Genomic DNA, 22,515 nt, shown 5'->3' with positions numbered 1-22,515 from the left:
TTCTGTATGTGGTGTTGTGTTATAAGTAAATTCATAGAATTTAACCCAATCATCCCAATCATTTTGGTGAGCGTTAATGAAACATCGCAGATATTCATTTAAACATCTGTGATTTCTCTCCAACGCTCCGATTGATTGTGGATGATAAGCAGTTGAGAATGTTTGTTTAATTTCTAAAAGTTTACATATCCTCCCAAGGACCTCGTTATTATATTCTGACCCTTGATCGGTTCTTATTTCTAAAAATGTACCATATGTTAAGATAAAATTGTAAACCAATGCTTTAGCTAATACTGAAGTTTCCTTTGTTGGAACAGGAATCAACACTATGTATTTAGTAAGATTGCATTGTATTGTTAAAATATATCTATTACCCTTATCTGTTCTAGAAAGTGGTCCTACTGTATCTAATGAAAGGACTTCTAATGGTTTATTCTGAGTGGTCGTTATCACCTCCGCTTCTTTAGTATGCCTTAGAACTTTGTTTGTCTTGCATTTTTGGCAATTTCTGACAAAGTTGGCAATATCGTTTTTCATATGTTTCCATTTAAATTTTTCCCTTATTTTCAGATATAATCTGTGTTGTCCTACATGACCTCCCGTAGGCGTCATGTGATTTTGTGACAATATTTCATCGATTTCAACTTTGCTTTTAATAAATTTTGGATTTTCGCGCGTGAAAGATGTTGTTATTTGTTTTAATATTTTCTTATTATTATGGTTGATTAATTTAACTACTAACTGATTGTGGTGCACTTCACAACCAAGTTTGAGTAGCTAATAGACCTCAGAAGGGTTTTCGGTTTGCCACACTGTCAGGTGATCAGTCTGCAAGTGTGGTTCTACTATTCCTTGAGGCTTTAAATTTTTCATTTCTACATTACGTTTTCGTACCATAGCTCTAGTATTTACATGCAATATTGAGATATTTTTGAGGTCTTCTGACTTCGATATGACTCGCGAAAGAGCATCTGCGCCTACGTTCGCTTTTCCAGGCACGAATTCCACGTCAAAATCAAATTCTTCCAGGTCTACACGCATCCTGGTTAATTTTGAAGTTGGATTTTCCATCCCAAATAAGTAAACTAGAGGGCGATGGTCTGTACGCACTTTAAATCTACGTCCGTATAAGTATGGTTTAAAATAATTAATCGCCCAATGGATTGCGGTTAATTCTTTCTCTATTATTGGTTTGTTGTGTTCGCCTTTAGTAAAGCTTTTGCTGGCATATGCGATGGGTAGATCGCCTTCTTCATAGTGCTGGGAGAGTATTGCTCCACATGCTACATCTGAAGCATCTGTGGTTATAATGAACTCTTTAGTAACATCTGGGTAGCGTAGAATTTGTGGTTACATTAGGTGCATTTTTAGTTTATTGAACGCTTCACTATGTATGAAAGTCCATTCAAATTTAGTATTCTTTTTCAATAGTTCGTTTAGTGGCTTGGCTAAATTCGCAAAATTCGGTACAAATTTCCGATAATAATTACAGAATGCTACAAATCGGCGTACTTCGTCTGCATTTGTAGGGATTGGGAATTTTTCTATTACATTAAATTTGGAATCATCGGGCAGAATGCCATTGTTTGTTATTTTGTGGCCGAGATATGTGACCTCGGTACGAAAAAAGTTACATTTTTTTGGGTTTAGTTTCAGGTTATAATGCCTTAGGCGTTCAAAAACCTTTGTCAAATTTGAGAAGTGGTGATTGATCGAACATCCAATTACTACGATGTCGTCAATGTAAACAAAAGCACATTCCGGTGTTAATCCAGCCATTGAAATATTCATCATCCGTTGGAAACTATTTGGGCTTATGTTTAACCCGAATGGTAACCTGGTAAATTGAATATGTCCGGATGGTGATGAAAAAGCTGTAAATTTCCGTGAGTCTTGGTCGAGTGGTATTTGGTGAAATCCCGACATAAGGTCAAGCGTACTAAAATATTTAGCTCTTCCCAATTGGTCCAATATTGTATCTATTCGTGGGAGTGGGAATTTATCTGCCAGTATTTTCTTATTAAGTTGTCGGAAATCGACAACTAACCTCCACTTTTTTGTGATTTCATCCGATTTTTTCGGGACTAGTAAAATTGGTGAATTGTAGGGTGAAATTGATGGTTCTATTATTTTATCGTCCAACATTTTTTGAATTTGTGCTTGCATTTCGTCGTTTTGAGAGTGTATGCTTTTGTAATTTGGAATATAGACAGGCATCTCGTCTTTAAGTATGTTTTCTCGTCTTTTTAATGTTTTGGTTATAAAAATTGTTTGTTGATAATTTTTCGTCAGGTAAACTAAAAATGTCCTGATATTTTTCGATGATTTTACCAAGATTTTGTCTTGCAAAATGTGGAACCATATCGAAATTTATTTGTGATAATAAGTGTTGAATTCTTTCTGTATGAATTTGAAATTTTTGTTTTGTATCAATATATTGCCGTTGAAATCATCCTCAATTGGAACTGATATTTCGTGACTTTCAAATTTGAAATTTAATAACCAGTGCTCGTAGTCGATAGTACACTTAAATTTGACCAAGAAATCTCGTCCAAGTATTCCTTCGGTTGGTATTGGAAAGTCGGTTGCTACTATTTGGAAATTATGGTGGATAATTAGTCCATTGTTAAAGTGTAGGGCAGTTGTGGTTTCTGCCAATGTTTCTGTTACTCCATCCGTCACTCCGGAGATCCGATAATGTTTACTTCTATTTTCAATATGATGTGGGAGTATATTGCTCCCTTTTATGATAGATATGTCGGCTCCACTATCAACTATGAATCAACAAGTTGAATTTGTCATGCCGACGAATAGGTTAATAAAGTTTGTCGCGTTTATATTTATTGCATATACGGTCCCTGTGTGGTATTCCACGGTCCGTATGGCGTTCCTAAAAAATTTTGATTGTTCGATAATGTAGGGTTCAGCTGCGCAGACTGTGTTTGCATATTCTGCGTTGCTGCTGTGAGCGCGCTTGTGTTTTGCGACCTTGGCGCGTATGTTTGGAAAACTTGCGCGTTGTTTACTTCCTCCGCGCTAGCAGTGTACATGCGTCGATGGTTTTGTCCACCTCTTCCGCGGTTGAAATTTGTGCTGCGATTATGATTCGTATGATTCGTATTAAAATTCTGTTGGTAGCCACTGTGGGGTTGCTTGTTTCTATTATTATTGTCATACCTTCTCCCGTTTCTATATTGGTTTTGTTGAAATGGATTTCGTTGTCGAAAATCGTTAATTCTAGGGTCGTTGTGGTTTCCCCTGTATCTATTATAACCAAAGTTACGTCTATTGTACGTTCCTGGGTTATTTTGGTATGTCAGCATTTGGACTGTCTGAGGCGTGGTGGTTGAATTTTCAACCACTTTCTGTATTGCCTGTTTCAGATCATCGAAATTCCCTGCTTTTAAAATTATGTTTGTCTCGTTATTCGTTACACCAGCTGTTAATGCGTCTACTCCTGCTTTTGTTGCCATTCTTTTAGCAACGTTGTCAGGGACTCCACTATCCATGTATGTGGATCGCAACTGATTGCAGAGTGACTCAATGTCGCTACAAAACTTATCTGTATTTCCTCTTTGCTGGATCGATCTAAGTTTTGCTACTATATTTTCGGGAGTTGTTGTTTCGGCACATCTACTTTTTATGTTTTCGATTAGCGCATCGATTGTGCTAATTTCATTCGGTAGTCCTAAACGTGCTTTATCTGTTAGTCGCGTTCGTAGAAATTTGATAGCGACTGTAAGATGTTTCGGCTGCGTAAATTCTTTTAAAAGGCAAGCCGAATCGACAAATGCATTTAAACTATCGGGCGATCCGTCGTATGTTTGGACGATCGCCGTCGCTGTTTTAAGGTCAAATTGTGTAGCCATGATGATGGGCTCTGCTCCTTTGCTTAAACGTTTGCAGAGGATGGCTGTCCGTGCAACGGTTTTAAATGTTAAATTTTGTTTATATAATATTGGCGTTTGTTCAAGAATTTTTATACTTTCTTGGTGCCTTATTTCTAAAATTTCGTATTTTTCGACTTCTAAATTCCAATTCTTTAATGCTATTCTTGTTTTATATTTTCGTAAGGTTTCTTTATATTCAGATAATAGATCGTTCAATATTTCTGTTTTTTCTACTATTCCGGTGAGCAGTCTTGGTCTCTTTCTATTTTTCTTCAAATTAGCATGCTCTTGCGTAATGGTTGCTTCAATTTCTCGAAGCCTATTCGTTTAGTTAGAATCTGGTTCTTTCATAATCATGGACGCCATTAAAGTTAATGAAATAAAAAGGTTTTATTCTTCATATCGTTTTCATTTATATATATAAAAAAAATGCTTCTCCTTTGTTTTCCTTATATTTTAGGGGGTGGCCGCAATCGCTTGTGCGGCTTTTAAAGCCTCTGCGCGTACGCACGTTTTATAAAGTTTATACAGTTTGGCTATAGCACCTACTACTAGGATTATCACAATCACCCATAATAATATTTCTTGGGTCGCATGCATCTCGGTGTGATGCTCTACGTGATTTAGTATTGTGACTTGTGGGTCACCTTTATTCCCTTTTTTTTTTGAGTTGAAGAGGCCCATTTTTAAGTCACACATGCGCGTAATTTTTTCCTATTTATAAAATGTTTTTTTTGTGGTTCTTTATCGTTACATGCTTTCCCTTATTGGCTACTGAATGACTCACCACCTGCCGTTGCGATGTCGTCTCTACGTCGTCTCGATGCCGTCTCTCCTGCTTGGTTCGCTGCAGCGTCCTTCCGTCGAGCTGCCTACTGGACTGCTTCCTTTTTCTCTACGGTCGATTAGCAGCTAAACCTAGTTAGTTTGCCGGTGCGATGTTTTTCTTGACTCGTCGTAGGTGTCGCTTCCCATATCTGCTCTCTGCACTGCTTCCACTGTCACCGATCTATCGCCTTCTTCGATCGATTACATTCACCGATTGATTACATTCAGTGCGATTATAAGTATCAACGAAATCACTATATTGCGGGAACGCATGTTTAAATGGAAATGGCTGTATGACTGTTGAGGCTACCCGGTGGTGTGATTTCCCTGCTTTCCCTGCTGATTCTAACATGTCTCTCGCTTTTTTCTGCATCCATTTGCGTAATCAAATTGAAATTGTACCGCCACTTTCTTCTTCCAAGCGAAATAAGTTTGTAGATCACTGTTTACACCTTAATTGGTTTCTGTTCAACCGCTTTTCCGTTAACTAGTAGAAAATTAGGGTACCAAATGGCTCACTATTCATTTTTGCTTCTTTCAGCATATCACAACACTTTCCGGCTGACCCTTGGTACCGCACAGATCACTTTGTAATGTCCAAGTTCTCGATTAGGCCGTAAACTATCACGGTGATGCAAGATCGTGAATCGCGGTCGCCATGATACATTTCGGTAATTTAAAAAAAGAGATGTGTACTTGTCGATGTCTGTCACGAGAGTATATTTCTCTTACCAACTAACTTACGAGCTAAGTTCGCATATGATTTTACATGTTTATTTATTATCATTATTGTTGTCTTCTTCTTCTTCTTTTTGGCTTTAAGAGGGTTTAAACTTTTCAGTTCATTCGCCTCTAGATTATTGTTGTCTACAACAAGCGTCGAGCGGGGCGGTATGTTATTGTTGTTAGTTGTTGGAGGTCGTATACAGGGAAGTTTGGCGTGCCATAATAGCGTTCAGCCGATGTTATGAAATTAGTTGGTTTGGGGGATTTCCGTAAGGAAATCAAAAGTTGCTGACGAATGTAAATGTTGTTAGATATGGTATGCGGAAAAGTGGTTATGGGAAATAAGTAAGAATGCGGAATTGAGGATGAGAAAGAATGAGGGTCAGGATGTTTTGTGTTTAATTGGAATTGAGGTTAGCTAGTATGCTACAGTTTCCATACTTGGAAGCTGAGTTTTTTTTTACTTAACATATCCAGAAATCAGAGATGTGATTTTTGTCGTTTTTTAATTATGATTTTTCAAATTCCACCGATGGTCCGAAAAATAATTTTTTGCCTTTTCTTCCAGAAAAGATTTTTCCGAAAATTCATAACTCTTGAACTACTGAACCGATTCCGATAATCGACATATTAAATTAGAGCCAACGAGCTAGTCTTTTTTGAAAAATATTATACTTGCGATGAAATTGGATTCTAGTCGCATAGATCTAGTCTAGTTGCATTGAAATATTGAACGAATACTGAAAACAAGTTAAATTTGAAAAATCATGACTCAAAAACTAAAAAATACACATCTTTGGCTTCGGGATACATTATATAAAAAAAATCGAAGGGTTGTATTCGAGACACGACCGTTCAGGACTACGCAATCTTTTTTTTAAATTTGTTGTTTTATCATTTTGGACATTATTTGCGAATACGTCGAAACTTTATAAATAACTCTTTAGTAAAAAGTTCCGGGGACCCTGAAAAGGTTTAATGGCTTGCGTGGTTATGTGGAATCATTTCGAGAAGCAACGATTCTTTCTTACCTTTGCGAGAACAATACACTAATTGGTCATATGTCGCAATATGATTCTTTATATCAATGCACGCATTGCACTGAGCATTTAACGAGAGGTATCTTCCGTTCATCGCCATTCAACAAGCATCAAACACGCATCTAACAGATGTACACTGTTCCAGCGATAAAAATGAAACATCGCGATAATGACCGTTTATGAAAAATCGTTTCTCGACTCTCGGTCAACAAAACTAGGAACTTGTTGCATCAGAACAGAACCGATGAGCACGAATGGCAACTAAAAGTATCGAAGATGTGCTACTCACATGTACAGGAAATGAACAAGTTCTAAGTTTCGCGCAACGAAAACAAGCAACATACTCAAAGCCAAACACTGATGGCTAGGAGCGACCTATAATCATTTGCACTCTTCTCTTTATTCGCCAGCTTTGCCATGGCTCGGATGTTTATGTTATTTATAATGCCAGATGTACTTCAAAAAATATACGCTAGCGTTCACAGCTCAAAAGGAAACATAAAACATAAAACGAGCAGAATAAGCGACCTTTGTTGTTTCGGGTACAGAAAGATTTTGAGAATTTTCCTTTTTTTTCCTTCCTTTATTGAATTAAAGAAACATTAAACTCCTCCAGTTCATTCGTCTCTAGTCACAAAAAGGCCCTTGGAAAACTCTACTTTTTTCTCAAATTACTCCTCCACCCCCATTGCCTTGAGAAAGCCCTCGCCGTCCAGCTCGCCCAGCAACGGCGTTGTCTAGTCGGTGTTCTCACAAAGAAAGAATAAGGAGATGCAATACTTATATGCTAGCGACAGCTTACTTACTATGCAACGATGGAATGCTTAAAACTTTCATCAATTTCAACCATATACAGACTATGGATTGTAATGTTTAGCATACGAAACAAATCTTCGAAAATTTCCGATTCGATTGGTATGCAAATCGTTAAAATCCGTACGAAGCAAAAATAGTTATTAAAGTTAATTTTATTTCATAAGAACATGACACGACTTTCAACAACAACAAGTCTAGTCTAGTTTATCTGCTTCGCTGACGACGTGATCATAAAGGTGGGACCAGAATGCCGCGCTATACGTCGCGTTGCGACAATTGGGCTTTGACACTTCATTTTAAATATGCGTGTTTCCATTCAGTCGAACACAATAAGGCGGCGGTGACACTGGATGCAGAAAAGTGGTCGTACGAATTGTATGCAATAGTGAAGCTAAACAACCACATTGAGTTGTATTGGTGTGGTTACATTGCTTCCCCCTTGCTTCGTTCGTATTCGTCAGCTTCTATCGAACAAAATTGTTTGTTTCTATTCGTACAATCAAATTTTCGTGCGTACTCCTATCCAAAGTAACCTTAGCCTAATGCGTTGCCTCATTAGCATCGTTGTACTAAACGCTAACATTCGTTCTAAACTGCTTGCGCCGGATTCGCGACGACAGTGGCATGGTGTCGACGTCTGGTGGCAACTTCAAATTTGGGTCCCAAACTCGTTAGTGTAATCTCTATCAGGTTAGAAGACACGAAGCCGGTTTTTAAATTCTAAAATTTGAATGAAAATTTTCACATCATATTATTTAATTACTTGAAGCACGTGTTTCTGACTTTCATTGAACCATATGGCTAAACAATTCCAACATTGTTGATGAATTTTTTCATCGTAATATAGAGTTGTCTTTATAAACAATTTTCGTATGAGACTTTTTCACCACCTGAAAACAAAAAGGTTTTTCATTTAAATAGTATACTAGTTTGATATGGAAAAGCTAATTTTCATTCATAATTTTATTTTGAAAACGTGTTCATCTGCAATATTATACTTGCGATGAAATTGGATTCTAGTCGCATAGATCTAGTCTAGTTGCATTGAAATATTGAACGAATACTGAAAACAAGTTAAATTTGAAAAATCATGACTCAAAAACTAAAAAATACACATCTTTGGCTTCGGGATACATTATATAAAAAAAAATCGAAGGGTTGTATTCGAGACACGACCGTTCAGGACTACGCAATCTTTTTTTTTAAATTTGTTGTTTTATCATTTTGGACATTATTTGCGAATACGTCGAAACTTTATAAATAACTCTTTAGTAAAAAGTTCCGGGGACCCTGAAAAGGTTTAATGGCTTGCGTGGTTATGTGGAATCATTTCGAGAAGCAACGATTCTTTCTTACCTTTGCGAGAACAATACACTAATTGGTCATATGTCGCAATATGATTCTTTATATCAATGCACGCATTGCACTGAGCATTTAACGAGAGGTATCTTCCGTTCATCGCCATTCAACAAGCATCAAACACGCATCTAACAGATGTACACTGTTCCAGCGATAAAAATGAAACATCGCGATAATGACCGTTTATGAAAAATCGTTTCTCGACTCTCGGTCAACAAAACTAGGAACTTGTTGCATCAGAACAGAACCGATGAGCACGAATGGCAACTAAAAGTATCGAAGATGTGCTACTCACATGTACAGGAAATGAACAAGTTCTAAGTTTCGCGCAACGAAAACAAGCAACATACTCAAAGCCAAACACTGATGGCTAGGAGCGACCTATAATCATTTGCACTCTTCTCTTTATTCGCCAGCTTTGCCATGGCTCGGATGTTTGTGTTATTTATAATGCCAGATGTACTTCAAAAAATATACGCTAGCGTTCACAGCTCAAAAGGAAACATAAAACATAAAACGAGCAGAATAAGCGACCTTTGTTGTTTCGGGTACAGAAAGATTTTGAGAATTTTCCTTTTTTTTCCTTCCTTTATTGAATTAAAGAAACATTAAACTCCTCCAGTTCATTCGTCTCTAGTCACAAAAAGGCCCTTGGAAAACTCTACTTTTTTCTCAAATTACTCCTCCACCCCCATTGCCTTGAGAAAGCCCTCGCCGTCCAGCTCGCCCAGCAACGGCGTTGTCCAGTCGGTGTTCTCACAAAGAAAGAATAAGGAGATGCAATACTTATATGCTAGCGACAGCTTACTTACTATGCAACGGTGGAATGCTTAAAACTTTCATCAATTTCAACCATATACAGACTATGGATTGTAATGTTTAGCATACGAAACAAATCTTCGAAAATTTCCGATTCGATTGGTATGCAAATCGTTAAAATCCGTACGAAGCAAAAATAGTTATTAAAGTTAATTTTATTTCATAAGAACATGACACGACTTTCAACAACAACAAGTCTAGTCTAGTTTATCTGCTTCGCTGACGACGTGATCATAAAGGTGGGACCAGAATGCCGCGCTATACGTCGCGTTGCGACAATTGGGCTTTGACACTTCATTTTAAATATGCGTGTTTCCATTCAGTCGAACACAATAAGGCGGCGGTGACACTGGATGCAGAAAAGTGGTCGTACGAATTGTATGCAATAGTGAAGCTAAACAACCACATTGAGTTGTATTGGTGTGGTTACATTGCTTCCCCCTTGCTTCGTTCGTATTCGTCAGCTTCTATCGAACAAAATTGTTTGTTTCTATTCGTACAATCAAATTTTCGTGCGTACTCCTATCCAAAGTAACCTTAGCCTAATGCGTTGCCTCATTAGCATCGTTGTACTAAACGCTAACATTCGTTCTAAACTGCTTGCGCCGGATTCGCGACGACAGTGGCATGGTGTCGACGTCTGGTGGCAACTTCAAATTTGGGTCCCAAACTCGTTAGTGTAATCTCTATCAGGTTAGAAGACACGAAGCCGGTTTTTAAATTCTAAAATTTGAATGAAAATTTTCACATCATATTATTTAATTACTTGAAGCACGTGTTTCTGACTTTCATTGAACCATATGGCTAAACAATTCCAACATTGTTGATGAATTTTTTCATCGTAATATAGAGTTGTCTTTATAAACAATTTTCGTATGAGACTTTTTCACCACCTGAAAACAAAAAGGTTTTTCATTTAAATAGTATACTAGTTTGATATGGAAAAGCTAATTTTCATTCATAATTTTATTTTGAAAACGTGTTCATTCAGACTGAAAATCAGCTATTCTTAAACGCTCCCCTAAACTAGTGAACGAAGCTCAATGCCGCCGTTTTTGATTACATGAAAAATGGTGACGCGAATGCTAGATTGTGACTGCTAATACCAGGGACAGACATACAGCTGTACTAGCGTTGTACGTGTACAGCGTTGTACAGGTACCATCGTAGCATGACAGACATACTTTGGTTGTACATTGCACCGCATGTCAAACTGACAATCAAAAATTCGACCAATTTTCACCACATGTTTCAATGAAAAAGTTTTTTATTTAGCGTCTGAAACATCAAACACAACAAACAAGTATCCAATCTGAGTTATTAACTCAAGAGAAAGTCAATGAAAAGAATATTTACCAAGTGTTTTGATTCAGTTTGTTCAAGCTACCCACCACTAACCATTTGTGGCGCTGCGCACAGTACAACTGTAGCCATGTACAGCGGTAAAATAGGTCGGTACAGGTACAGCGATTGTACCGAGTTGCTTGCATGGTTCTAGCGCTGTACATGGTGACAGACATACAATTTTCGAAGTACAACGCTAGTACAGCTGTATGTCTGTCATAAGTATAATCAACAGACTGCGTCGGGCGAATTTTTTAGTACAAAACGCAAGCGATGACAGCTGATGAGAAGCAACGCACAACGCGGCATTCTGTTTCCACCTTAACCGGAAGAACACATGCGACGGTAGCCGACTTGTATACCCGACTGAAAAACGAAGCAGTGCTGATTGGGCTTGGGGTCAATGTGTCTAAGATAAACTGACCAGACGTCCCGCGTTACGCGGGACAGTCCCGCATTTCAACAAAATGTCCCGCGTAAGATTCCGTCCCGCATTTGGCAAAAGAAACGAAAATATCCCGCGATATCAATATATTTCAATATCACAATTTGATCATGTTGATTTTCTTAAATGTTTTTTTTTATTTGGCAGACTGTTCAAAAGCGCTTCTAATGCATCCAAAGATTAATACGTTGAGCTGGTTTCATCGCACCGACATTGGGTTTTTTGTTTAGAAAGTGTCAACTTGAAGCGACAGCAACAAAATTGGAAAATGGTTTTTATAAAAGTCCCCTATTGATCCGCAGGGACCAACGTGAGTCAGACAAAAAAAATATCTTTGGTCCCCTACCTCGGTCAGGTCTTAACATTTTAAATAAGCTGGAAGAACTAGTATATACTCGACAGGAAGAGGCAGAGTTGTTTGAAGAAGTATCGTAAATGAAGCGCTGAGCGGTCTTACGGAAGTTGGTCGGAACCTGAACCATGACCGAGGAAAAGATGTATATCGACGTGTTATTTTACCTTTTCGTGGCTTTGGTGGTCGTCTGTCTTTCTATTTTGGACATTCGCCCGAAAGTTTACTATCGGGCGCAGCTGGGGAATGTTGGGAAGGTTGGTGGTCTTCGCGACAATGTTTATCTCCAGCCGATCCATCCTCCAGTGATCTTTTGGCATAATGGGCTGATCCCAGGTTTGGCATATAGACCACATCACCTTCCCGACTCCGGCAAGCACTTCGTATTATATATCTCCCCGTTCACCATACGACTCGAAAGAAGAGTGACCTTCACGTCTGTCAGGTGAGAACCGTCTTCGAGAACTTGATGTGAATGATATATTCGACGTCATCGCTTACCTGGGAAACGTAAAGTACCCGATCCCCTGCCATTCGTTGAATTCTAGCATCAAGTACGTCTCCTTCTACTCCTTCTGGGCGATTGCCTGCTGCTCAGATACGGCCGGTCTCGTCTGACGCTTCTGCATAAAAATGTCCATTTTGGCCAGATTTTTCTCCACCGTTTGGCCGGTTGCTTCGATCTCCCGGCTTAAGAAGCGGCAAAGAGATGTTATTGTAAATACCAGATCGGCTATATCTGGCGGACACAAAGTGCCTCAGGATATCCAACTCCTTCACTGTGGGGTGGAGCTTGCAGTATGGAAAAATCATCAAGTTGATTGACAGTGCTGCTGCTGCGAATCAACATCATTGAATCATTTTTGTTACAGACTTAATAAACGTAAGATTTAAAGAAAATTTGTTCCTATAAATTATCTTTCATCGCCATCCGAAATTAAACCATTTTTTTTCAATGCATACGTTAACACTAAAATCGATGAAAAATGAATTGGAATTTTCGAGCATTCCATTCGGTAAGTTGAAGAAAATTGTAGAATTTTGAATCGTGCTTGCCAGGCGTAAATGCTCTGATTGAGCGAGTGATTTTCGGGCGTAAACAAAATCTAAACCACCGAAAAATCGCAACTGAGTGTCGATACTCAGAAAGAAATAATACTGATCAGTTTAGACTCGCTAAACTATGGTTTATGTTCACATAACGTATATACATAACGTTTTGTTTTTGTGTTCCGCGTTAGACTTCTGACCATCTGGTCACTAGTCTAAGACTAAATACATGTTAGCAGGAGGGAGTGATCGCAACAGAAATTCTTTTTGGTAGTAGTATTGTGATCAACGGTGACGAGCTCGAGGAGGTAGAGGAGTTTGTCTACCTTGGCTCATTGATCAAACTGACAACAACAGCAGTGAAATTCGAAGACGCGTAGTCAATGGAAGTCGTGCCTACTATGGGCTCCGCAAATCCTTGAGGTCCAACAAACTCCGACCCCGTACGAAGTGTACCATGTACAAATCCCTAATTCGGCCGGTTGTTGTCTATGGGCACGAAGCATGGACGATGCTTGAAGAGGACTCACAAGCGCTTGGTGTTTTCGAATGCCGATTGCTCAGAACAATATACGGTGGTGTACAGGAAAACGGAGTATGGAGAAGGAGAATGAACTACGAACTGGCGCAACACTACGGCGAACCCAGTATCCAGATAGTCGTCATGGTTGAACGAGTGCGATAAAAAATATTGGTTTAAAACTTTTAATATTTTTCCTGGGTAAATTCTTAGTCAACATCATTCAGTGAAAAATATATTCTTTAGTATCCAGTTATTTCTTCCTTCACTGTCACCAGTAATTCCTGCCCGAATCTACTTGATTTGGCCATGCTGACGACGGAGGTGATTAATGAGACTGTAGGACTGGGTAAATGCTTGCGTACAGTGTTCACAAACGTATGGTCTCTCGTTGGTGTGTATCCTGATGTGCATCCGCATCGCTGTGGCCACCTTAAACTTTTTAGTACAATGTGGACAAGAATAAGGACGTTCACCTGCGAAGGAATGAATGGAATACCCTGCTGAATGGTTTCTTATAGTAAACATTCTTTACCAACCCGTATGAGTCCGAATGTGCAGTTGGAGTGTTGTAGAATGCCTAAACGCCTTGGAACAATGTGGACAAGAATAGGGACGTTCATCTGCAAAGAAATAACTCTGCTGAAGTGTTCATTATAGCAAAATCTCCTGTACCAACCCGTATGGGCTCGAATGTGCTGTTTGAGCGTTGTGGATTTCTTAAACGTCTTCGGACAATGTGGACAACAATAGGGTCGTTCACCTGCAAAGCAATGACCTTGTGAATGGTTGACTATCGTAAAACATATTTTACCAACCCGTATGATCTCGAATGTGATATTGGAGCATTGAACGATCTTTAAATGCTTTCGGACAATGTGGACACGGAAAAGGACGTTCGCCTGCAAAGTAATGGTCTTGCTTGTAGGTTCATTATAGTACAACATTTTTACCAACCCGTGTGAATCAGAATATGCCGTTTGAGCATTATATCCTTCTTAAATGTCTTCGGACAATGTGGACACAAATAGGGCCGTTCATCTGCAAAAGATTGATTCTGCTGAATGGTTTATTGTGGTAAAAAAAATTTTACCAACCCGAATGAACTGAAATGTGTCGTTTCAACGTTCTAGATTGGTTAAACGTTTTCGGACAATGTTGACAAAAATACGGACGTTCCCCTACAAAGAAACAAATCTACTGAATAACTCAGTATAGAAGATCATTCTCTACCAACCCGTATGAATTCGAATGTGCTGTTTGAGCGTCGAAGCACTCTTAAACGCTTTCGGACACTGTGAACAAGAATAGGGACGTTCACCTGTAAATGAATGATTCTGAGTGGGTGATTGAATAGAACTTTTTCCAACCTACCAGTATGAGTTCGAATGTGCAGTTTGAGTCCGTGATTAGAGCAAAATGTTCTTTCACACATTTCACATTTGAACGGACTTTCTTCTAGAATAGAATATCAATCAATGTTTACACAAAATTACATCACATTGTAGTCTTTCATCAAACCTTCGTTCCCGAAGCTTTCCTCACATTTATGACTGATGATGAATAGTTCTTCGTTTTCTCCCTTGATTTGCATTTCAACTTGCTGTCCAATTGGGTCTACGTTTGCTATTGGGTCTGTCTCAAAACTGTTATCATTATCCGACAGCTCATGATCATCGATTATTAACTCTGGCTCTATCTTGATGTCAGTCGGTTTGGCAATGGACAAAACATGGAAGCAGCTCTCGGGAATATTATGAATGGTTATGAACTCTTGGCGACATTTACCACACGCAGGATAACTGCTCAACTGGGAAGTCAAACTTGTCAACTCCTGCAGGATAATTTTTATCTTCTTCTCTTGATGGTGAGTGGGAACCAACGCGTGACGAGATTCCTCATTGCATATATCAGAGCAAAAGCTGCATTGGTCACTGTTGAGATGGAATATGGTCAAGCATCAGGGCCCTTTACAATATTTAGATCGATAGCTAATGAACACGATATGCATACGGATTACAAACCCATGATCAATAACGAAGCAATTGTTTTTTCCGTTCACATATTTCAGTAGTTCTAGACATCACGCCAAACGAGAAAATAGGTCATCAAATTTACTTGCAACGAAGAACGCAATATATTACAATGCATGAATTGAACTTACATGGCATTTGTTCAAACTCTTTACGTACAAAATATGTTGAATTCAATTGAATTCGAAAATTGTTTCATCCAATTAATAATTTATTCAATACAAACAACTAATTACTAAGCCAACGGTAGTCCCACGTCAACCTTGCGGTGTCCTTAAAAAGCATAATATGAAAAAAATTAGTGGGTTATATCTATGATATAACCGCAAGGTTCACGTGGAACTACCTTAGCTGAGCAATCATTCGTTTGTATTGATTAAATTCTTGATTGAATGAAACAGTTTCCAAATTCAATTGAGTTCAATATATTTGCTCTGTGAGTGAAAAAAATGAACAAATGCCGTGTAAAGTCAATTCATTTATTGTGATTGATTGTTCTTCGTTACAAGTAAATTTAATGACGGACCTTGTACGTTTGGTATGATGACTAGAACAAAATATATGTACGGAAGAATTATCAAACGTTTGATGAACCAGCCTAAGGCTGAAAATCTTTCCAATAAAGAAAAAAAAAATTTATCAAACGATTATTTTATTTTACATTTCCCTCTGAAGTTTACATCCCAAAAGTGTACATACTTCTCGAATCTCGAATTTGCTTGAAACTGGGAAGTTCATTCGCTTCTAGTGGCTGCACGATTTTCCCAGGTTCCTAAGTTTAGAAGATCATGTTAGGACAGACATATTCCACTCTGCACAAAGGCAAGCGAGGACAAAAGTACTCGCAGTTTGCATTTATTTGCAGAGCCGATTTCCCCAGAAACCACGGTTTTGAAGTCTGTGTTAGGGAAACACATTTCAATCGGAACAAAAATACCCCCGATTTGTATGAATTCGCAATGCCGATTTCCCCACGCTTCATGGATTTGAAGTCTGTGTTAGGGAAACACATTCCAGTCGGAACAAAAATACCCCCGACTTGCATGAATTTGAAATACCGATTTCTCCAGGCACCTTGGTTTAGAAATCTCTATTAGAGAACACATTTCGGTGGGAACAAAAGCTCCCCCTACTTTCGTGTGTTCTTTTTCTTCTTTTTGGCTTTAAGAGGGTTTAAACTTTTCAGTTCACTCGCCTCTAGGCTCTTTCGTGTGCTTGCAATGCCGATTTCACGGCTTGGTTTTAAAGTCTGTGTTAGGGAACATTTTTCGATGAGAACAAAAGTCCCCCTACTTTCATGTATTTGCAATGCCGATTTCCCCAAGGCTGCTTGGTTTTGATGGCTGTGTTAGGGAAACCGTAAATCGGGCCAATCAAAACGATGCAGTTAGGGCGTTTAGATAACGCCTAATATTTTACAGTTATTCAATTGTTTATCTAATGAAAAACAACATTTTGTTAGTTGCGATAGATGCGTAGAAATATTCCCTATCAAGTGATGCAAACATCTCTCCTATCCAGTACGAAATGTTCGAGCTATAAGCATTCGAAATCTTTCATTTTTTCCTGCATGTTCTGTGTTTAGGTTTTCATTTTACCCTCCATATATTCCGGTTAGACGTAGTCCCACGTCAAAAACATAAATCAGCCTGGCGTCCCTCAATGTTTACATTCGATTGTGGTGTTTCCCATTTGAAAACCTGTAAATTTTCAATTTCTGCATTAAATTTGATACTTGCAATTAAATACATACATCGGTTTGGAAATTTTGACTGAGCCAATACAAACATACTAACATACTTCCCCCCCCCCCTGATATGTATCACACTGCACGCCCCAATATAAGGCTCTTGCTACACATACATGCAGAGCATATGTTGGGCACACATCGCTTGTTTACATTCATAATTTCTTTGCAGCAGAAGCGGAGTTATTATCACTCGGCGTTCTTGTTATTGATTTAAATATAGATGCAGTATTCCTACTAGCTCAAAATTTTTAACAGAACTCACATGAACTTTGTGAAATAGTTAGGAAAGCTATATCCTAAACAAAAGTTTTTTGTGTGGCGCATAGTACTTAATTTACTAGCACTCATTTCGAAATATTCATTGAGCGATTTTCCCTAGATTTGGATCGAAAAATTGACAGAAAAAGATTATCAACATGTTCGGATCAAGATCAAAGTCACAAATGCTCGAGCTCACGTTCGAATGCTTCCTTGTATTTTTCATGAATTATTCAACTGATGGATTTCCTCCGTTTCAGATCGATTTGCTTATAAACATATTTTACTTCTCCGCAGAGCATTCAGGTACCCGGGAATCATAACTGAGGGTTGGTTGATCTTTCTGGATGTTCTTAATTTCAACATAATCAACCGCTTTTTTTTGCGGAACTAACCTCTAATTAAGGATACCTGCACACGAATGTTCATTATAGTCTACTTCTTCACGAGACCAGCGTTCCAAGGCAAAAAGCAGAAAGCTTAAATGGGAACATATTCACCCAATCCGGCTATACAGTCGCAAAGTTCAGTTTGCACTGTTCCTGTGGGACTTTTTGAATAATCAATCTGCTTCCATTGATAGGGATCATAGCCATAACAGAAATTACTATTTTTCTCCGTGTATATGGCTTTGAGGCTAAAAGTAAATATGTTGATGTATAGACACATATGTTCGTATGTTATTAATATAGAGTAGCGCGTAATTTTGTAACTATTTCGAAAAAAATATTATTTAAACGAAGGCCTATTTCGTCGATCCATATGTATACTATGCAGTGATCACTTTTGCCTGTCCAACAGATTACTAATGCATATGCACTCGGCAAGCGCTTTATTCGGAGTCAACCTCGGCTTGCAACATTATTCCAATAAACTTACAGTTTGTTGTCAGCAAGCGTCATCTCACTTCTCTAGAGAAACTTTATAAATTCAAATTAATTCAAAACTCGACTGCCAGTTATAAAAACAAATGATAAAACTTTATATTCTAGAAGTAAACAAAACAAAGCATTGCATGTGTAATTTGAACCAAGGCGCCTCTATATGTACCAGGTGAAACAATCATATGAAATGCACTTTCAGCCATATTGGAATTGCTGTCGGTATTGTTTACAAACGGCATCAGAACGCTGCCGGCGGCTCTCTACAAATCGCTACGACGCTTATTCGAACGATGCCTACTATGTTCGGCTTTTGCGAATTTATGTGAAATAGAAGGGATGATTTTGTAGTATTTCATTCTCATTTCCACACTCTCGCATGTAAAAAGGCAAAAATAGCGTATCCTAGCAATAACAAAACAAACAACCCCCGCTTCACAAACCGTAATCCCCTCCTTATTGAAGTGATGATGCTGCTTCACCTGTTATACATTGATATAAGCGCCTTGATTTGAACCACTTGAATCCGCGATGACAGTTGTACAGTGTTGACGTCTGGTGGCCAGGGTTGCCATAATAAAATCTGTGTTTTTGGTTTCAAAAAATCTGTTTATCTGAGTTTTTTCTCAGAAAGTCTGTATCGAAATCTGTATTAATCCTTTGAGGTCGTTTGTCTGCTCTCAGCCACCACAGCAAAGAAGTACATATACTTATATTATAATTTATGCTACAATGTATTAGTTCATTCTTTTTCGAAACGAATTTTAATGTCTTGTGGAAAGGGTTAATGGAAAGCTCCATGTATTGCAGCACTGTGTAGATGTGAAGAGCATTGTTCTGCATGTTCAAGCAAAAAAATAAAAGCCGAAAGACGCCAAACTAATTATTTTTGTGATACATGATACATGAGAAAGATATCACACGAAGAAGAATTATAGCAATTTTTTAAACATAAACATAAAAACATTGTTTGATAATCTCTTATCTAAAGTTCACTAAAAATAAAATAAAAATCTTGTTCATCTTTCATAATCTAATCAAAGTTGAACATCACTGCTTTTCCAAGTAAAAATAAATAAACAACAAACGTCGAAATTCTCCCACTAAAAGATCGCTTCAATTTATTATCTCTTCGGTTCCTCATCCGGTGTAAGGTTATGAACCCATTGGTGATCGGGAATTTTGAGCAGCTGATCGAGCTAAATTTTCACTCCGGATTCATGAGTTCATATCATGAATTCATCTCCATGCAGGTTGATCCTTCTTCGTATATTCCCAACCGTGTTTGTTTTCCTGACTACATCAATTCCTCTGTGCATTTTGATCTGTCCATGAAACAGGATATCCATGGATATTCAGATTATCAACGATCGAGGATCGCTCCAACGATCTTCGATTCAAAGTATGGGGGTATCAATTGTGATAATATGTACTTTACTGATGGGTCCTCTATGAATGAGTCCACAGGATTTGGAGTGTTCAACGAAATTTTTAGCACCTCCCACAGTCTTCAGAATCCTTGCTCAGTGTATATTGCTGAATTGGCAGCGATATACTGGGCGCTGGACAGCGTCGCCTCACGACCTGTTGAACACTATTACATTGTAACGGATAGTCTTAGCTCTGTCGAAGCTATCCGTTCAGTGAGGCCGGAAAAGCACTCGCCGTACTTCCTTGAGAGAATACGAGAAATTTTGAGTGCTTTATCCAGACGCTGTTATGTCATTACCTTTGTCTGGGTCCCTTCACATTGCTCAATTCCGGGTAATGAGAGGGCTGACTCATTAGCAAAGGTAGGTGCGATTGAAGGCGACATTTACCAGCGTCAAATCGCCTTCAATGAATTTTTTTCTTTAGTCCGTAAAAATACCATCGCTAACTGGCAACGCAAATGGAACGAAGATGAATTGGGCCGATGGTTTCACTCGATTATCCCTAAGGTTAGCCTCAAACCGTGGTTCAAAAGTCTGGACTTGAGTCGGGACTTTATTCGCACCTTCTCCCGACTCATGTCCAATCACTGTTCGTTAGATGCGCTTCTCTTTCGTTTCAATCTTTCCAGCAACAATCTCTGCGTCTGTGGTCAAGGTTATCACGACATCGAGCATGTTGTTTGGTCGTGCGAGATGTATCTTGTCGCCAGATCGAATTTAGAAAACTCCCTTCGGGCCCGAGGAAGACAGCCCAATGTGCCGGTGAGAGATGTGTTGGCTCGGTTAGACCTTGATTACATGACCCAAATATATGTTTTCCTTAAAGCTATCGATCTTCGTGTGTGATTGTACCTATGTCCTTATACCCTCCTTTTCATCCATTGCGAGCGATTGGCCCCCTTGGTATAAACAGTAAAATAAGTTGAAATGTAAATATACAATAGATTTAAGAATCGAGTGTGATCATCAACATTGTAACAATTCCCTTATATCCCATCCCTTTCCTGAAAGATGTCACCCTCTAAACTCGAGTAAACCGCGAGTAATCGGTTTTCCACCTTACTAACCATAGTGTTAGGAAAATTATTTATGTATAGTTTTAAAACATATACTTAAGAATTCGGCTCCTTTAAACTAATGTAACTGAGCCTGTAAAAATAAACGATTTATATAAAAAAAAAAAAAACGTCGAAATTTAATACGACAGCAAAAGGTTACATTTATAAGTTCAATTTTAAAGTATAATCTTAGCTTTAGTATCATTGATTGGCATAGTTTGACGATGTTGATGGTATCCAAGTAAAAATTTGCATTCACTCTGCTTCAGGAAAAAGCAAAAAGATAAACATTGTTGTTTGTTTATTGTAAAGCTAGCCGTTGACGCAGGTTTTTGCATCTTTTGCCATAGATTGAACATGAGAAAGCAGTACTACACGCTACATATGAATGCCAAAATGACTCTCATTCAGACTGATTCGAATGCTATACGAATAAAATTAATGAGATGGGAAAAATATTATTGAGATCAAGCCATAACCAATATTGGATCGTTATTTTGAAAAATCTGTAAATCTGTATGAAAACCAAAAAATCTGTAATCTGTTTCTACAGATTCTTGGAAACTTTGACGCTCCCCCAAACTTGTGAAACGAAGTTCAATGGCGTCAACTAGAATTGTGTTCAATTGACAGCTTCAGACAAATAGATAAATAAACCAGAGATGCCACGAGATTTTCTCAAACATCTTCAAACGAGGCAAAAATATGTAGGGTAACACGGGGTGATTTGGTCATATGGGGTGATTTGGACCACCTTTATCTCAAAAATTACGGCTCAACTCGGTTTTTCTATAATGTCATTTCCTTCTATTGTTGAACCATATATACCTAAAGTAAAAAAACTTTGGTAAAACTTCACAAGTAGAGGGAAACGGTAGCATAAATACATCAAGTACTTTGAGCGTCAAAAAATGTGAGTTTTCCGATCGTGGGTTTAAGGTTTTTCCCGCTGATTAAACAAACTTTTCGTGTATTGTGTAGTAAAGTTCTGTTCGCCTACAGAAGAGGATCAATTTGATGTAGCGAAACTGTAAGTTTGATAACAATAAATGAAATTATTTGCATTTTAATTTTTGCATGTTGTGTGGGGTGACATGGACACGTTTCTGTGGGGTGAATTGGTCCTACAGGTTTGAGACTTTTCTTTGGTTTAAATGATTCCAGATGCCGTTGATTTACAAGAAGAGGATGAACAGACAACGTTGGAAGGAGGAGCTTGAAAGAGCAACGCAGGCCATTGAGAACGGATTTTCTTTGATCAAGCATCAAAAGTGTTTGAAAATGCTCGACCAACAGTGAAAAGATTCATGCAGAATTCGAGATGGTGTCAATCCAACTTTTCTGGTCTGGAATCTGGCCAAGACACCTGGTATCGATCCCAAAACATTGTTACTGATTGTAACATTATCCCAAAATACTTTACGTAAACATAAGTATGTTTTTTTTCGATGAAACACACACTGGACCAAATCACCCCACAGACGGTCCAAATCACCCCGCATCAAATTTTAATGTCCAAAAATCATCTCTTTTATTTTATGATATATTTGGTAGATTGAAGATTTATATAATGGATAAACATTATTTATTGAGAGAAAACAAGTGTAGCTCAGTATACAATGTGACATTTTTTATTTAGACCGTATTGGTTTGGAAATATTAAGCGATTTGCTTAGGTGGTCCAAATTCCCCCCTTTTCCCCTACCACCGAAAAACTTCATAACTAAACAACATATATTCAGATTTGTCGTTTGGAAAGTTCAACCAAAAATAAACACTACTTAATTGTTTGAGGTAAACTTTTTACACTTCGTTGAACGCTGTTCTGGTTTGTTGACCTTCTCCGAATAATAGGATTAGCCCGAGCCGTTCGATTCTGCAATCTTCTCCTCGTTAACCATTTCTTCAAATTA

General features: G+C 38.2%; 1 protein-coding gene across 2 annotated transcripts; it reads right to left on the bottom strand.

Annotated features, from left to right (window-relative positions):
• Positions 1-13,360: 13,360 nt before the first annotated feature.
• LOC129763113 (zinc finger protein 846-like) lies at positions 13,361-18,536 on the bottom strand. 2 transcript variants are annotated; one of them, XM_055761886.1, is made up of 10 exons: positions 18,110-18,536; positions 14,711-15,123; positions 14,564-14,644; positions 14,427-14,510; positions 14,287-14,370; positions 14,147-14,230; positions 14,008-14,091; positions 13,869-13,952; positions 13,729-13,812; positions 13,361-13,665 (listed from the first exon to the last, which is right to left on the bottom strand). In XM_055761886.1, the coding sequence occupies exons 1-10, from the start codon at positions 18,130-18,132 to the stop codon at positions 13,484-13,486; spliced, it is 1,203 nt and encodes a 400-aa protein (XP_055617861.1). In that variant the 5' UTR covers positions 18,133-18,536; the 3' UTR covers positions 13,361-13,483. The 2 variants fall into 2 exon arrangements, with proteins under 2 accessions (XP_055617861.1, XP_055617860.1); XM_055761885.1 differs by having other exon boundaries at positions 14,564-14,647; positions 18,110-18,535.
• Between the last annotated feature and the right edge of the window lie 3,979 nt (positions 18,537-22,515).

Source organism: Toxorhynchites rutilus, chromosome 1 (genome assembly GCF_029784135.1).
Source record: "Toxorhynchites rutilus septentrionalis strain SRP chromosome 1, ASM2978413v1, whole genome shotgun sequence".
In the NCBI taxonomy this organism is placed as follows: domain Eukaryota; kingdom Metazoa; phylum Arthropoda; class Insecta; order Diptera; family Culicidae; genus Toxorhynchites; species Toxorhynchites rutilus.
The sequence above is the reverse complement of the archived record's forward strand: the minus strand, read 5'-3'. Positions and strand labels throughout refer to the sequence as shown.

Excerpts from the sequence above, each read along its gene's own strand:
- LOC129763113 (XM_055761885.1), bottom strand. The coding sequence starts at position 18,132 with ATGACGCTTGCTGACAACAAACT. Across the intron at positions 14,511-14,563 it reads GCACATTCGAACTCATACTG|GTGAACGTCCCTATTCTTGT; the intron begins GTAGGTTGGAAA and ends ATTCATTTACAG. Across the intron at positions 14,371-14,426 it reads GCACATTCGAATTCATACGG|GGGAACGTCCGTATTTTTGT; the intron begins GTTGGTAGAGAA and ends GTTTCTTTGTAG.